This window comes from Cryptomeria japonica, chromosome 9 (genome assembly GCF_030272615.1).
Source record: "Cryptomeria japonica chromosome 9, Sugi_1.0, whole genome shotgun sequence".
NCBI lineage: Eukaryota > Viridiplantae > Streptophyta > Pinopsida > Cupressales > Cupressaceae > Cryptomeria > Cryptomeria japonica.
Window position 1 is genome coordinate 563,020,660 of NC_081413.1, and position 19,075 is coordinate 563,039,734.

The window sequence follows — 19,075 nt, forward strand, 5'->3', positions numbered from 1 at the left end:
GGATCTAAGTAATTTTCTTGGGAGCATATTCTGTCATGACTTCCGACACAATTCGGGACAACATTTAATATAGTCTTGTCATGACAATAAACACAATATCATGATATCCGGCTCAATCCGCGACAATCACTTAAGAAGTCAATCATGAGATGATCACATATTTTAGGATCAAGATATCCGGCACAGTCCGGGACAACAACTTAATGTAGTCAATCTTGACACTTGGTCAACTATTGTCAAGATCGTCACCTTGAAATAGTAACCTTAAACATAAGAAGATCGTCATCTTCTTGAACATAGTTAGAATATTGCAATATACATTTTATTTATTTATTCATGAACAAATTACACATGGTAGGAATTTCATCCTAATAATCTCAATTATAATCTAGTCATACCAAGTTTACTTTTGAAGTATTCTATCTTCAATCTTGCAAGTGGCTTGGTGAAGATATCAGCATTTTGTTCTTCAGTACTGATGTACACTAGTTTTATGACATTTCGATCTACCATATCTCTTATGTAGTGATAAGGGATCTCAATATGTTTGGATAGATTGTGAAAAACTGAATTTACTGAGAGCTTGATACAGCTTTGATTATCACAATGAATTATTGTTGAATTCAGAGTTTTTCCAAATAATCCAAATAATAACTTTCTTAGCCATACCGCTTCACGAGCTCCCATGGAGGCTGCCATATATTCTGCTTTGGTGGAGCTTTGTGCAACTGGTGACTGTTTTCTGCTTAACCAAGATATCATAGTAGAACCAAAACTGAAGCAACACCCTGTAGTACTTTTATGGTCAGTGGTACTTCCAGCCCAATCAGAATCAAAATATCCTTCAAGTTGAATCTCAACATTTTCATACTTTAAGCCAAGTCCGATTGTGCCTCGTAAATATCTTAGAATGTGTTTAGCAGCCATTAGATGTATCTTCTTAGGTTCACACATGAAGTGACTTAATACATTTGTAGCATAGCAGATATCAGGACGAGTATTTACCAAATACATGAGTGAACCGACGATTTGTCTGTAGAGTGTGGGATCTGTAGGTTCTGAATCTTCTGCCTCAATTTTCAGCTTGTGCAAATTAGTTTCCATTGGTGTAGCTAATGGCTTACACTCCATCATCCCAAATCTAGTTAGAATATCTGTGGTGTACTTTCCTTGATTTAGGAAGATGTAGTTTTTCTTGTGCCATACTTCTAATCCCAGAAAATAATGTAGAAGCCCTAGATCCTTCATATCGAATTCTGCTGCCAGATCTTGCTTACATTTCTCAATGAGATTATCCTCTCCTGTTATCAAAAGATCATCCACGTAAAGGACCAATATAATCATATTGCCATTTGAAGCCTTGAAGTAGATGTTGGGATCTGCTAGGTTCTTGGAGTACCCTAGTTTGGAGAGATAGTTGTCTATCCTTGCATAACAGGCCCTAGGTGCTTGTTTTAACCCATAGAGAGCTTTCTTTAGTTTACAAATATAGCAATTTTTATCACGTATGGTGAATCCTTCTGGTTGTTCTATATATACTTCTTCAATTGAACCATTTAAGAAGGCAGTCTATACGTCCATTTGGTGAATTTTCCATCCTTTGGATGCTGCAGTTGCAATGATTGTTCTTACTGACGTATACCGGGCAACTGGGGCAAATGTCTCTTCATAATCAATTCCTACTTTCTGAGAGAATCCCCTAGCCACAAAGCAAGCTTTATGTTTTTCAATGCTGCCATCAGATGCATATTTGATCTTGAATAACCACTTGGATGAGACAACTGATTTGTCTTTTGGTCTAGGCACCATATCCCAAACATCATTCTTTAGTATAGATTGATATTCTTCAACCATAGCATCTTTCCAAGCTTGTTTTGATAAGGCTTCTTTGACATTTGTTGGTTCAGAATTTGTGAGTTTGGTTAGAAGTGCAGCATAACATTTTAGAGTTCTTGTTCTCTTATTTTCTTTGGAAATTTCATTTGGTTCTACATTATTCTCTTCAATTATTTTCCTTGCCCATAGAGGTCTTTTCTTGTTATTGAGTGTTTCAATATTTTCATCAACAAGAGGTTTAGAAACTCTTATGATGTCCTCCCTCTCAGTGTCTAAAGGTTCGGAATTTTCTATGATATTCTCCCTCTCAATCTCAGTTATGTGATCTTCTTCTTCTTTAGTAATGTTATCATCCTCAGGTTCTTTGAGTGTAGTGTTTTCTTCAAACTTTACATCTCTACTTATCTCAACAGATTTTTTCCTTGGAATGTAAATGCGATATCCTTTAGTATTTTCACTATAGCCAATGAAGATACCTCTTTTTCCGGATGGTTCTAGTTTTGTCCTCTTTTCTTTAGGAACATGTATATATACGGGACAGCCAAATATCCTTAAATGACTTTAAGTTTGGTTTGTTCCCTGTAAAAGCTTCTTCAGGAGTTATGTTTTCTAGAACTGAGTGCGGACATCTATTTTGAATGTAGACTGTTGTATTTGAAGCTTCTGCCCAGAATGAAGTGTGTAAGTTTTGGTCATGCATCATGGCTTTTGCTGCTTCAATTATGGTTCTGTTCTTTCTTTCTGCTACTCCATTCTGTTCTGGATTATATGGTACAGTATCCTCCCTCTTAATCCCAACAGAATTACAAAAGTCTTTGAAGTTGTCAGATGTATATTCTCCCCCATTGTCGGATCTTAACACCTTAATTTTCTTCCCTTACTGGTTTTCTACTAGTGCCTTGAATTCTTTGAACTTAGATAGTACTTCATTTGAGTCTTTGCACTTTAGAAAACATATCCATGTTTTTCGAGAGTAGTCATCAACAAAGATTATGTAGTATAAGGATCCAATTAGGGATGGTGTTGACATGGGACCGCATAGGTCTAAGTTATTTAGTTCTAAAATAACTTTTGATTTGTGCTTGCTTGAGGGAAAAGAAACTTTCACATTCTTTCCCAAGGCACATCCTTTGCAAATGCCTATGTGTTCAGATTTTAGTTGGGGCAGTCCTGAAGTAATCTTCTTTATGTTGGATAGAGCACTATATCTTAGGTGTCCTAATCTTTTGTGCCATAATTCATTATTATTTGAAACTTCAAGATTTAGTGCTTCCTTTTGATCACTGCATAGTTTGTATAGGCTACCATCTCTTGAACCTACTGTTATGGCATTTTTGATACTTGTATTTTTAGGCCAGAGTAGAACTTTATCTTTATTGAAGGTAACCCGATATCCTTGATCAGCTAGGCCTGAGATTGAGACTAGATTTCTTTTTATTCCAGGTACAAACAGAACATCCTTTAATTGTAGAGATACTCCATTTCTTAGTTTGATAGTACAGGTCCCAATTCCTTTCACAGGATATGTGGAATTATCTCCAATAGTAACCTCTTCACTTGAGTGCCCATTAAGTGTTTCAAACTGATTTTTGAATCCAGTTATATGCCTCGATGCTCCACTGTCTATGATCCAAGTGTTTTTATTTGTATTTATTTCGCTTGATAGGGCTAAGAAGAAAAGTGAGTTTTCTCCTTGAATTCGGCTAGAGTAGCTTGTGTTTTCTTCCTTTCTGGACAATTCCTATGAGTGTGCCCATATTTGTCGCATTTGTAACACTGAATTTTAGACATATCTCTTTTCTGATGGTTTTTATTTCCTCTCTTCCGTTTGGATAACTTTTTCTTTTTGTTGAAGGTATTTGTATTAAGTGCTTGGATTTCTCCTTCTTTATTTGGCCCTAATCCTCTTGAGATTAGTCGAGATTCCTCTTGAATGCACTCATTCTTAAGTTGTTCAAATTTGGGTAAGGGGGGTGTTCTGCTAATACATTGAATGTAGGATTCCCATGAAATTGGTAATCCTCTTAGGGCTATGAGAGAGATTTCTTGATCATCTACCTCATTTCCAATAGTTTGTAATTGGTCTTTTACTTCAGATATCCTTGAAAAGTATGTAGATATTGTATCATCTTTATTCATCTTTATGTTTAAAAGTTGTTGTTTCAAGGTTAACATTCTTCTCGCATTGTTAACTTCATATGTATTTTTAATGGTTTTAAATACTTCATATGCTTTAGGCAGTCTGGCTATAGATGGAAGAATATGATCTTTGACTGAGTCAATAATTATTTTCTTTGCTTTATTATTACACCTTTTCCAGGTAGATTTCTCTGGTTCATCATTTGGCATGTCTAGATTCTCTTCTATGTAAGACTCTAATTCTAGTTCTTCAAGAATGGCAATGATTCGTATCTTCCAGGAAACGAAGTTGGAGGCTCCTTCGAGTCTATCTTCCACTCTCATATTACTTGACATTTTGAATATTTTCTTAGTCGGATATATCCTCTGCGTATATAGCCTCTGCGTCAATTTGTTATTTACTTCCGATAAATGCTTATGAGTAATATGACTATCTAATTTATTCTCTTAATAACCTGGCTCTGATACCATGTTGTGAAATATGGATCGAAGAATAATGACAACGATTCTGGAAGACTGATTGCCGTGAGTTATTGATCCTCTCCATCATTGAATCCAGTTTAAATACAAGAGGAAAGGTTGCCTACGTAGGGACATGTCCATACGTGGCAACTGCCACGTATGGACATGCCCCTATGGAGGCAACCGTTCATAACAATTAGTTTGTTTATGTTTAATTTCCGAACTGTATGCTCTTTTAATATATCACTCTCCAGATAATAACCGATTTGAATTTAAACATTTTTTACACAAAGGAAAAACTATTTATATGTTTTGTAAATAAATTTACAAATTTTTCTTAAAATTATTTTGTAAACATATATTTTTAATGTTCCAAAATTTTGCCCAACTTTTACCTTATCCAAAATTTTAAAACAATTAAGTCTACCAAATTTGAGTTCAAATTTTTCAACCAGATCCTATCCATCTAAGGCTGCAATTTTATGGGGGATTCAGGATCTATTTTGAAGGAGAAGGAATCCTATGAAACAAAAAAATAAATATGCTACAAGATTAATTACAATCTTTCAATAACTAATAGCAGTCCTTAATTTCAAATTGAAGATTTGTGGGTGGGTGCCTTTGGGATGAGATTAGAAATTGCCCCGCTTAAGATTTTATTTATGCCTTGTCAATCATCAGGAGTTTTAAATTCTCACTAATTAATTTTGTTATTTATTTATATTTATTTACTCTGTTAAATTGAGTATGCAAAATAATAAAATTCATAAGACCACAAAATTCATTATATATGTATGCACTACAAAATTCATCGACCATGAATTTTGGAGCTTAAACTTTTAAGTTTAAACTGCACTATAAAATTCATAGACCACCAGTTTTGAAATATTCCTAAAAAATCTCAACAGCACCCACTAAAAATTTTTAGAAAACCCTATTCATAAGATCACATCCTATACTATTTGTTCTCTATATTTTAATATAGGTCGCTTATGATTCGAAAATAGAATTTAAAATATTTATATATCTTATCTCTCAAAAACAAAACCAATGTAAAGAAATGGGAGAACGGTAAAAACGTGGTGTATAAGCTGTGCCACTACTAAGTCCGAGATGGTATGTGATGAATGCAATAGCCGCATGAAAGCAACAGCAATAAAAGAAATAGGTGAACAGAGTAGATAGTGCGGAGTAGAAAGAACAAAAAACATTTTCCTAAAAACAAAAAAGGGGTCCATTCCATTACCTTCATAAATTTGGCAGACCCAAAATATTCCTCCTGTTTGAGACGAGAAGTTTTCACGAAACGCGAAACATATGTTGCCTTTCCATCTTTAATTCTCAAGCCATGCACCATTCTGTACCAGATCAGTTCCACGGTCACAACTCAAAAACATTTGAAATATGCATCATAAGTCTCAAGCTTGCGAGTTACCTTAAATAATACTTTTAACATTTCTTTTCATAATTATGTATGAAATTAAACATTATTGGGTGTTTTCCTTTCATTGCAGTAACCCAAAGGGTAAAGGTTAAATGATACAGGTACTCTCCATCGGATTCTTTCTCAACATCATTTGTCATTTTAAGTTTTGGATGTTCAGAATAATATATAATATGTTTATCATTTTTTAAAATAAATAAAATTTAATGATGAATAAACAAATCATAAATTACTTTTACTTGAGATTGGATTAATCCCACATGATAATGCAAAAAGATGAATTCAACAATACGGATGCAGGGGCAAATCAATGTCAACTGTTTAAACAAATCGATAATAATTAAACAGCCTGCAAATTGTTTGTTACTTGGAATTTCAGATGTACTAAATAACAAACAATGTATAGGCTTGTTTAAGCTTTATCTACGGAGCCAAACTTCTGGTAGCGACTGCCTGCTCAACAGCATTTCCAATTTTGAAGTTCTTTTGAATCATTTCTTAATTAAGAAATGCTTTCTGTGCTAACAAGTTGAAGAAACAATGGAAATTGAACGCACCCGTCTCCGTCGAACCTGCAAGCAGGCATAACATATAGGCATTCCTTAAAAGATTTATACATAGTGAAATCGGAGGAATCAAATTGAAGCTAATTAAGTGGAAGGGAAAAAAGTGTTACCAGTGATAGCCAGCAACTGGTGCAAATTTGGGATTGGGACCAACCCGTACAAATTCTCCATCCAAGCATTTCTAATATAGTCCAAAAATATTACTCGCCCATAAGATAGGTCGTATTTAACCGCAAGCAAAAATAAAGGAGAATTCCGTACTTACAGGGAGATGACCGATAACAGGCAAATCTGCATGCGGTGGAGTTTCATGCTGGGCAGGAGCAAAATTGCCAGATAAATAATGCATAGGTTGGGCAGAGGCATAGAGCGTACGAACCACCAATTTCTCGGCCAAATCGATCAAAGTCGAGACCGTGCCCTTTTTGGGACAAGGGCTAACCTCCGTTATGTCTCCATTTTGATTAGTGATTTTCGAAGGTTTCTCCATGGATCCTCCGTCCTATTCCCTTGTCTCCAGAGTATTCTTTGCGGAATTGTACTACCAATAGGATCATTTAACATTCAGGTTTAGGACACGGCCACGGTGTAAGTGTTTGAACCTGATGTTATCTGCAAATAGATTTAGGAGAGGTGGTCATGTAACAGCCTTATATTTACATTCAAAGCTGTCTTTAAACGGATACGTTTGAAATATTAATTTTTTTTGTTCGGAGGATTTTGTCTCATTTGGACTTAGAGTTAATGATTGGGGTTTTCATCTTGTCACGGGGCACAATTTCATAAAGTTGGTGTCTTGCATTCATAAGACTTGGAGCTCTTCCTTTGTTAAGAATCAATCATTGAAAGATTATTGAATCAATTTTATTTCAATTTATAGATTATATTTAATTTCAATAGTTCAATGTTGGTTCTATATGTTTTATTATTTTGTGTAAGGTTTTTGTTTTGTTTTTTTGGGTTTAATTTTGATAATTATATTTTTTTTGTTATTTAATATTTATTAGGGGAGAAACTCTATTAAATCAGGTTTTCGTGTGTGGGCTCCTTAAAAAATAGAGTTGGAGCTGTTGAGATTTTTAAGGAATATTTTTAAGTTGTTGGTCCCACGAATTTTGTAGAGCCCTTCGACTTAAAAAATTTCAATTCCAAAAATTAAAATAGAATACAACTGAAAAAAATTCATTTTCCCTACAAAATTAATTTTTAAAGGGAAATCTAAACTTAGATGTTTGACAAGTGGCAAATAACAATCTTGAGTTGGTGGGGCACCTAAAATGTAAGGGCTCCTATTATAAAGGAAAAGATTCCAAATAATCTCCTAGCCAAACATTTTTTTTAGCCAATTTTTTTCTTCATGGGACCTCCTTTTCATGAAAAATAGAAGTTAAGCCCCCCATGCGACCCCAGCCTTAATTGATCATATACAAATAGTTGTGAGGATATTTGTTATAATTTAATTCATTAATTAAGTATCTTCTCACTATTATTGGAATATTAAAAAATAATAAAATATTTAATATAGGATCAAAACTAAGATGTTATTAGATGTTTTAGTTTTATTAACGTATGAATATGTTGAAATATCAAGTACTAGTGGTCAAAATTAAACTCCATAAGACACATAAGACAAACTAAAATAAAATGTACATATACATACATACATATACATACATACATGCATGCATGATGCAGGAGCATCCCCGGTTCACAGCAATCTTGCATCAACCAAAAACATTTTTCCTTTTTGTTTTGTTTTCTGTTTGCAGTTTAAGTTTTCCTTTCTATGTGTCCCAGTTTTGGCTCATCGGATCCTGTGGAGTTGGATTCTACGTGAAGACTTGATCATATTTCTTTCTTTCAAACTACATCTCGTTTGGACCATTTTCCGACAAAATATCGCCACTGATTTCCATGGCAGTTTCTTGTTACCGATTGTTCCTTTGTTACCGGTTGCCTGAGACCTATTCTGGTGATCTATCGGAACCCATTCTGAAGCTTGTAAAGCCTTGAGCGTTGATCTCGATGTTTCTTGGTGTGTAGTCGACCTTCTACATTTATTCCTTTGGGTTTTCCAAAGGAATCTCTTGGCGGAGGTCAACCTTGTTCATTTTGCACATTAGGTCTTGTTCTTCGGGTTTTGATCCCTTTTGGGTCGACTGGGTCCTTTGGATCAATATATATATATATATATATATATATATATATATATATATATATATATATATATATATATATATAGATATATATATATATATTTGTAAGCATTCTTTAAAATGTAATCAATTAGAATCAATCAGAGGATCAGATAGATAGACTATGCCTAGAAGATAGATCTTTCAATTCAAGGTCCTGATTGTAACCTATTCTACCAGGCCCGTGTGTCGATATGTTGTAACCCGGTTGTTTTTTATTAATGAAAAAGCAGGTTTTGAAGGGGCCCCGAAACCCTCTACAAGCAAGACTTGAACAGCAAAGCCATGAGAAACAGAGAGAAATAGAACAAAAGGAAAAAAACCAGCGGAAAATCGAGGAAAACCCACAAAAGCCCCTAAAAGCCAGCAGGCTATCCAGGAATCAAATTTTATCCAGGGCTTTAGCCAGGGTGCTGCTAATTTCTTGCAGCTCTTTGATGTTGTCTTTGAGGTTGGGAGGGTCCTTGGCCACAACAGCCACAACTTTCTTGATACTGGCCCTGGTTCTCTTCGCAGTTCCGCCCGCCAGGGTAGCATCACCACCACTTCCAGTCTGGATGGTCTCCTCCTCCAGGTTAAGATCCACAGCCGGTTTAGGAGTGTGGTCAAAGACCTTGGCAATGTCTTCCAAGTTTTTGGTGACAGCAAAGAGGATACTTGGGATAATTTCCATCAGATTTTTCATCGCTTTTTTTCCCTCTTCCAGCGATTTTACCTTATTCTCCATTTCTTGCTTCCAATTAATATGCTCTTTGTTTTCATCCTTCCTCTTTTTATCCGAATTTATCCCTTGCTTCTCTAGGTTTTCAGGGTTTCGTAAGTCCGTCTGTTGAAATTCATTCTGGCCTCCGAGGGCTTCTTGAGATTATCCAAGATAAGCCCCTCACCAGCACTTTCCTTGTCCTTGCTATCCCTTTCCTCAGTCAGGTTCTTCTCAAAGCCTTTGTTTGTTTCCTTCTCAGAATTAACTTTCGTTTTCCTCATTATCCTTGAGGTCCCTCCTCACTAGTGATTGCTTCAAGTGGTATCAGAGCGAATTTTCATTTCGGAGGTTGCGTGTTCTCAATTTTGTTGTAGGGTGGCGGATTATGGATCCGACCTGCAATTGTAGAGGACTAGCGTGAATCAATGGTGTGAAGAGGAACTAGGAATGGTGGAGCACATGAGAATGCAAACCCTATTGTGATGGAGATGTTGTGAGGAATAGAAACCTAGTTAGAAGTCGTGGAGATAGCCCAGAGAAGAGGCTGACATATTAAAGATGTAAGTGAAGATGAAGGAGAAGAAGCCCCGACATAACAAGTAAACCTACCAGCAGTTGATCTGAATGAAGAAAGGTTTTTAAGGGTTTTGAGTAGGGTGAACACTAAACCTCATTTTACCCCACCAGAATATGATGGGAAGTTAGATTCGGATGAATTGATAGATTGGATCTTGGAGATGGAGAAGTATTTTGATTTTGAAAACACTACAAAAGAGAGGAAGGTGAAATATGTCTATACCTGGTTGAAAGGTCATGCATCTCTGTGGTGGGAGCATGTGCAAGTTGATGGACAAAGAAGAGGTAAAGAAAAGATTAAGACATGGGATTAAATGATTGCTAAGTTAAAATCAAAGTTTGTCTGGATGAATTATCAAGTGAATTTATTCCAAAAATTGCAGAACTTGAGATAGAAGGAATCTAGTGTGAAGGAATACACCGAAGCATTTTACAAGTTGAACATCAGATCCAGACATGTTGATGATGAAGTTGAACAAATTGCAAGATATTTGAACAGATTGTGGATGTCTATACAAGATTATCTCAGTATGATCAAATTGGAGAGTCTTGAAGAGGCTTACCAATATGCACTAAAGGCTGAAGAGAAATTGAACAAAAGACATGAGAAGAGATAGAGAGGTAGAGGTGGAAGGTTTACCGGAGGAAGAGGAACCAATATAGATCAGAACAAGGACAAGGAAGTGATAAAGAAAGGTAATTCATATTGAAAGGATGATAGAAATTTCTATTGAAGGAGAGAACAAAATGGTTACAGGAATGAGAACTTTGGAAGACAAGACAAGAGGACATTTAGAGGAACCTAGTTTAAGTGTGGAGGAGAAGGACACCTTGCATTTAAATATAAGAAGACATAGGCTACCGAAAGATAAGTAGTGGTGGAAGAAAACCCCACCGGATTAGATGATAAACTAGAAGATGAAGAACTATTGATGATGAGGAGAGCTTTGTGTCATACTAGAGGAGATGAAGAACCCTTGCAAAGGAAGAACTTGTTCAAGACTAGATGTAAGGTATATGGTAGGTGTTGTAAAGTTGTTATTGATAGTGGTAGTTCAAATAATCTTGTTTCAGAAGAGATGGTGAATAAGTTGAAATTGGAGAGATTGAAATACCCTAAGCCTTATCAGATAGCATGGATTCAGGATGAACATAAGTGGTTAGTAAGTGAATAGTGGTTAGTAAGTGAATAGTGTTTAGTAAAATTGAAAAATTGGGAATTATCATGATGAAGTTTTGTGTGATATTATGCCTATGGATATTTGTCATCTTTTGTTGGGAAGACCTTAGTAGTTTGATAGACAGGCATACATTATGGAAGGAAGAATACATTCACTATTGTGGCTAACGGGATGAATCAAACCTTGTTACCTTTGGAGGAACCTTTGAAGAGTGAAGTATGTACAAATACTAGAATATATTTAGTAGATGGAAGGAAATTCGTGGATGGACTAAGCCATGAGAATGTGTGTTTTTCCTTAATTCCTAAGAAGACTGAGAGACCGAAACCAGAAGGATAACACCCAACAAAGATAAGAGATTTGCTAACAGAATATGAGGACATCATTTTAGATAATGTACCTGATGGATTGTCACCTAATAGAAGTATTAGTCATTGTATGGACTTGGTCCCCGGAGCTAGTTTGCCTAATAAAGTTGCACACCGGTTGACACTGATAGAGAATAAAGAACTGAATAGATAAGTGTAGTAGTTGTTGAAGAAAGGTTTGATTAGAGAATGTCTAAGCCCTTGTGTAGTACTAGTCGTATTAGCACCTAAGAAGAATGGAGAATGGAGGATGTGCGCTGATTCAAGAGCGATAAATAAGATCACAGTGAAATGTCGGTTTTCTTTACCTAGGATGGATGACATAATGGACTGTTTGAATAGGGAAAAATACTTTACAAAGATATATTTGAAGAGTGGATATCATCATATCGAGATCAGAGAAGGTGATGAGTGGAAGACAACATTTAAGACAAATGAAGGATTATATGAATGGTTAGTGATGCCTTTTGGATTGACTAATGCACCGAGCACTTTCATGAGGCTGATGAATGATGTATTGAAGAAATTCTTGGGTAAGTTTGTTATTGTGTATTTGAATGACATTCTGATTTTCAGTAGAACAAAAGAGGAGCATTTGTTGCAGTTAAGACAAGTTTTGCAGAGGTTGAGAGAAGAAAAGTTGTTGATCAATATCAAGAAGTGTACTTTCATGAAGGATGAGTTAGTCTATTTAGGATTTGTGATATATGAGGATGGTTTGAAGATGGACCCTAAGAAAGCGAAAGCAGTTGTTGAGTGGCCTACACCGAAAAGCATTGGGGAGGTAAGATCATTTCATGGGTTGGCCAGTTTTTACCATAAGTTTATCAGAAATTTCAGTTTAGTTTGTAACCTTATGATTGAGACTATGAGAGGAGATCAGAAGGAATTCAAGTGGACCACCAGAGTAAACAAAAGTTTTGAATTGTTGAAGTATAAAGTGACTAAGAAACATGTGTTAGCTTTATCGGATTTCAATAAGGTATTTCAAGTGGATTGTGATTCAAGTGGATTGTGATGCAAGTGGAACAACAATAGGAGTAGTTTTGAGTCAAGAAGGGAGAGCAGCAGCATATTTCAGTGAGAAATTGAATGATGCTAGGAAGAGATATTCAGTGTATGATCAAGAATTTTATGTCATAGTCCAAGCCTTGAAGAAATCAAGACACTACTTGTTGCCTAAGGATTTTGTGTTGTATATAGATCATCAAGCTTTGTAGTATTTGAGCAGTCATAGTAAGCTGAATCAGAGACATATGAGATGGGTAGAATTCTTGCAGAGTTACACCTTTGTGTTGAAGCATAAAAGTGGGAAATCTAACAAAGTTGTTGATGCATTGAGTAGGAGAAGGAATTTGCTAACAAAGATGAGAGTCACGATATTAGGTTTTGAATATTTGAAGACCTTGTATCATGAAGACCCAGATTTTGCAGAACCTTGGAAAGCATGTAGAGAATCGGTTATGGTTGGATTATTACATTCAGGATGGGATGTTATTCAGGGGAGTTAAGTTATGCATACCTAAGAGTTCCATGAGAGAGAAACTAATCAAAGAGAAATATAGTGGAGGTTTAGTTGGACATTTTGGCATTGACAAAATAGTTGCATTGGGGAGTGAGCAATACTTTTGGCCCCAGATTCATAAGGATGTTAAGAGATATGTGCAGAGTTGTAGAGTTTGTCAAGTTGCAAAAGGTAGTAGTCAGAATGTGGGATTGTATAAACCTTTGACAATACCGATAAGACCTTGGGAGGATATAAGCATGGATTTTGTACTTGGATTGCCTCAGAATGTGGGATTGTATAAACCTTTGATAGTACTGATAAGACCTTGGGAGGATATAAGCATGGATTTTGTACTTGGATTTCCTAAGACACCGAGAAGGAATGATTCTATATTTGTGGTAGTGGATATATTTTTTAAGACATCAGATGCATTGCATGCAGCATACCTATTTTTCAAGGAAGTGGTGAGATTGCATGGATTACCTAAGAGCATAGTTTTAGACAGAGGCACTAAGTTTGTTGGCTATTTTTGGAGAACACTTTGGAAGAAGATGAAGACAGATTTGAAGTTCAGTTCTACTTTTCATCCATAGACTAATGGAAAGACAAAAGTAGTTAAGCAAAGTTTGGAAAACTTGTTGAGATGTTTAGTGGGAGATAATATCGAAAGTTGGGATTTGATCCTTGCACAAGCAGAGCTTGCATATATCGATTCAGTGAATAGAAGTACCGGAAAAACACCTTTTGAGATTGTTACCGAAGTGCATCCTAGAGGAATAGCAGAATTGAGAGACATTAGCAATGAAGACCAGAAGAGTTCAAAAGCAGAAGATTTTGTAGATCATATGGAAGCATTGCACATTTAGGTTAAACAACATTTGGAAGACATGAACAACAAATATAAGGAGAAGGCAAATGAGAAGAGGAGACATAAGGAATTTGAAGTTGGTGATGAAGTGACGATATACTTGAGAAAAGAGAGATTCTCGGTTGGAACTTATAATAAGTTGCAAATGAAGAAGTTTGGACCCTATAAGATTTTGAGAAAGTTCAATTCTGGAAACACCTATGAAGTGGAGCTACCAGATATTCTAAGTATATCACCTATATTCAAGATTGCATATCTTCATGAGTACCATGAACCAAAATTCAGTGAGGACAGTGTTGCAGACTTGGAGAAACAATTGCCCTAGAAGGAACCATATCATATTGAAGAGATTTTGGATAATAGGATTGGGCGTAGTGCTCGGAATAGTTAGTACAAAGAATACCTTGTGAAGTGGAAGAGAAGACTAGTTGAAGATTCGTCTTGAATTTCTCAGGTAGAGGTAGATCACCTTGGTTTCCCTCTGACCCTAATAAAGTGAGAGGCCCACTTTTCATTAACCTCAAATGTCTGATGCAGGAGCATCCCCGGTTCACAACAATCTTGCATCAACCAAAAACATTTTTCCTTTATGTTTTGTTTTTTGTTTGCAGTTTCAGTTTTCCTTTCTGTGTGTCCCGATTTTGACTCACCAGATCCTGTGGAGTTGTATTCTACTTGAAGACTTGATCATCTTTCTTGTTTTCAAACTACATCTCATTTGGATCACTTTCCGACAAGATATTGCCACCGATTTCAATGACAATTTCTTGTTACCGGTTGCCTGAGACGTATTCTGATGATCTCCCAGAACCCGTTCTGAAGCTTGTGGAGCCTTGAGCATTGATCTCGATGTTTCTTGGCATGTGGCCAACCTTCTACATATCTTCCTTTGGATTTTCCAGAGGAATCTCTTGGCGGAGGTTGACCTTGTTCATTTTGCACGTTAGGTCTTGTTCTTCGGGTTTTCATCCCTTTTGGGCTTACTAGATCCTTTGGATCGATATATATTTTTGTAATTATTCTTTAGAATGTAATCAATTAGAATCAATCAGAGTATTAGATAGATAGAGTGTGCCTAGAAGATAGATCTTTCGATTCAAGGTCTTGGTTGTGACCTATTCTACCAGGCCTGTGTGTCGGTATGTTGTAACCCGGTTGTTACCAATTGGATGTAATCAAATTTCATGCAATAAAAACTATTTGTTCTGCATTTCTTCCATCATATCTGTGTGTTTCTGTTGTTTTTACTCTTGCTGACCAGTCCAGATTGATCTCCTTGAGGTCCCTCCTCACCGATGACTACTTCTATACATGTATATGTACACACACACACACACACACACACACACACACACATATATATATATATATATATATATATATATATATATATATGTATACATAAATACATGTATGTATGTGCATATACATGTATGTATGTGTGTATGTGTGTATGTGTGTATGTGTGTATGTGTGTACATGTATACATATGTATGTATGTGTGTGTATACATACACACACATGTTTATATGTATATATATATATACATGTATACATATATACATACATCTATGTATGTATGTATACATATGTATGTATGTGTGTGTATACATACACACACATATGTTTATATGTATATATATATACATTTATACATATATACATACATATATGTATGTATGTATGTATGTATGTATGTACATACATACATACATACATACATACTTATATATATGCATATGCATACATATAGACATACATACATACATACATACATACATATATATATGCATATGCATACATATAGACATACATACTTGCATATGCATGCATACATACATACATACATACACACATACATATATATATGCATATGCATACATACAGACATACATACTTGCATATGCATACATACATACATACATACATACATACATACATACATGTATATGTATATGTATATGTATAAATGTGTGTGTATGTATGTTTATGTACATACACATATATGTGTACATACATACATGTATGTGTATATATAGATAGCTCTGCTTGGCCTATCCTTCTTATCATGGAATGATCCAACAAATTTTCAATAAAAATTCTCTGTTGGACCTATCGTTTGTATGGACATTGCACTTCTTTAGCCATCTACATGGTTTTATTGCCAGCGATTCAATGACGTAGATAGAAGAACTGAGTGGTGAATGAAAAAAGCATGTTTTCTCTTACCTACCTATAGATTGAATAGGGTGGTCAGTTACTTTGTTTCCATTCTTTATGCCTAAAAGAATTTGTTGAGGTGGGAGAAGGGACAACTATTGCCAGCCACCCATCCACTACTATAATTCCCATGAGGTGGGTGGGTGCCCCTCCTATTCTAGCTCGATTATAGAACTATTTTAGAGTGCATTAATATAGTCAAGTCTAGTCTAGTAGTCTAGTCTGGCTAAATCACTGGTTTGGAACAATGAGCACTATATCCACCCACCCACCACTACCTATATAGTAGGGGCCATCCCACTCGAAACTTTACTGGGGAGAATTCACACCAACACCTCTCAACTAATAGAATTCCAAATATTCAATTCCATGAATCACACAAATTGAAAATTTAGGAAGGAAAAACAAGCAATCAATTAACCATGTGCATTCTAACTAATTTTCTCTCACTCTAATTAAATTAAACTAAATTGTGTGTGTGTGTGTGTGTGTGTGTGTGTGTGTACATGCACACACATGCACACACGCACACACATACACACACATATAATTAGTATTTTCCTTGCATTTCATATATAAAAGGCTCAAATAAGATTTCTTTAGATTGTTATTGGTTGAATAACCATTATTATTGAGTGCACATATATAGAATAATATGTGTTGGTTATTTAGTAGGTTCTTTGTCCAAATACAAAATTATGTATTGTGATAATATGTAATTTTGTGAAGGTTATAGATAAAGATAATATCATTAAAGATGTTTTAGATGATGGGAAAAAGCTTGTTTTTAATAAGATAAATTTCCTTCTAATATGCTAGAACTAAAATGGTTTCATCTCTTTGATTTTTTAAAATAGATTTTGGTAATTATTTTTCTATTAACCAATTCATAACATTTTATATGTTTTCTTATTTAAAATTTTCATTAATATCTTTTAGTCAAGCCTTTTTTTGAAAAGTATTTTAAAAAGAATAATGACTATCACAAAAAACTGTATCTAAATATAATATAATATTACTTTATGTAACTTGTACTAACCAATAGTTCTTTTCTTTTCCACATATCATTATGATAGATATCATTATATTTGAGCCTACAATCCCAAAATCTATACTAGAAGCCTTGAAATGGTTTTTTAATAGCAACATCCAATATAACATTGCATCTCTTCTCCCAATCCAACTTGGAGATCATCATTTTCAAACAAGTTCTCCTTATATTTTCATCCAAGCAATAGCTCAACAAGCTCACAATGAAGGGAGAATATAATCTTACTAAAGTAGACATATCTCATTTTAGAAATTCATTTCACCTTATTATAGGTAAATCTATGTAGTTTCATGTATATTTCAAGGTTGCATGGGCTAGTTTTGTCACTTCTCAAAGGGGATATAATAAGTGAAAGATATTGCTAGAACTAACATTCCCAATCCTAGTGGTGAAAATACAAAAACCCTTACTCTTATAAATAAAAATCATAGTTGTACAAGTTGTTTAAGAAAGAGAAAACAAAATGTGAGGTGGCCTTATAGAACTTGAGTGCTCAAATCCTCACAAATGAGACAATGAGAAAATATAACAGCATAGCATACATCTTTAAAAATATGTAGTTTTAAGGATATCCTATGCAGTATACATGTATATGAAATGAGAATAAGTTTTTAAAGTGTTTGTGTAGATAGAAAATGTGTATCTCAAACGAGACTAGAAGTTGTGAATATGTGGAGATATTGTATAGTGAAAATGTGTAGCTCAAACGAGATAAACAAATGCTATGCAAGTGTATATACACATTTTTTCATTGCATCACTATCTACACTTGCATAGCATTTGTTTGTCTATCTACACTATCTACACAAACAAATGCTATGCAAGTGTAGATAGTGATGCTATGAAAAAGCTCTATGCTAATACCAGTATAACAACAATACTCTAATGCTTCCTCGTTTGCTTGAGGAGAAGGGTTCTATTTATAGAAGAAATGGGGAAATGAAGGGTTAAGATTGAGCAATCTTAACAAGGGTTAGGATTGAAAGATATTCAATCCATGTGAGACTTTCAACCCAATCCCATGTTGACAAGTGTCACCATGAGGAGGCTTGAGAGGAGAAATAAGGAGCATTAAATGTTTGAGGGGACATGATGGTTGCCCTAGGGGGTTGGGTTAGGGTTAGGTTAATGGATATTCCTTTTATCCAAGGATAAATGAATGTGCAAGGGTTAAATGGTTACATTAGTCAAATAAATAAATGCTTTGAAGATACCCATGAGTCAAAATGATGGTTAAGTTAGAGGAAAGTCTCTAACCAAAGGTAAAAGGTGAGTTAACCATAAATGGTTATGTAAGAGTCTTTAATGGTTTGGAAGACTTTAGAGGTTAACCATTTGAAGACTTAAAGCTTTTAATGTCTTTCAAAGACTTTAAGGGCTTTGAGAAGTGACTCCAAGTTGCTTAGAAATGTGACAATATTTAGGGGATGGATTAGGCTAATTAGGAAGGGGTTAGAAGAATCTAGAAGGGGTTTAGGCATGCAAGTGGGAGGAATTTTTGGGTTTTCAATTAAAATAAAATCATTTATTTCAATTAAATGGTGTAATTTGCATTTGGATAGATATTTAAATAAATATTAATTTATTTAAATGTGAATGTGAATTTTGGATTTAAATAAATCTTAATTTATTTACATGAGAAAAAGGAAGATAAAGCATTTAAATACTTGAAGACTTTGAGGGAAACCATTAGAGGCTTAAGAAGACTCTAGAAAGAAGTCATTAAGTTTGAAGACTTTAAGGGAAACCATTAAAGGTTTCAAGTGGGTGAGGATAAATAGGATTTTAAATAAATATTTTATTTAAAATAGTTGTGCAACTTGCATTTGTAGGAAAATACAAGTGGGTGGAGGATAAAGGTGATTTAAATAAATGTTAATTTATTTAAATGTGAGAGGTGGGATTTTGGGGAATTTAATTTATTTAAATGTAAGAAGATTTAATTAAACAAATATGATT

General features: G+C 34.9%; 1 protein-coding gene across 1 annotated transcript in view; it reads right to left on the reverse strand.

The window, feature by feature from the left end:
* LOC131070888 (carotenoid 9,10(9',10')-cleavage dioxygenase) overlaps positions 1-7,080 on the reverse strand; it is a 131,086-nt gene extending 124,006 nt beyond the window's left edge. The window contains exons 1-4 of the mRNA XM_058006551.2: positions 6,713-7,080; positions 6,558-6,628; positions 6,439-6,453; positions 5,684-5,795 (exon numbers count right to left, since the gene is read on the reverse strand). Coding sequence (XP_057862534.1) covers positions 5,684-5,795; positions 6,439-6,453; positions 6,558-6,628; positions 6,713-6,937 — 423 coding nt within the window. The 5' untranslated portion in view covers positions 6,938-7,080. The remainder of the gene's footprint in view (positions 1-5,683; positions 5,796-6,438; positions 6,454-6,557; positions 6,629-6,712) is intronic.
* Positions 7,081-19,075: the final 11,995 nt, after the last annotated feature.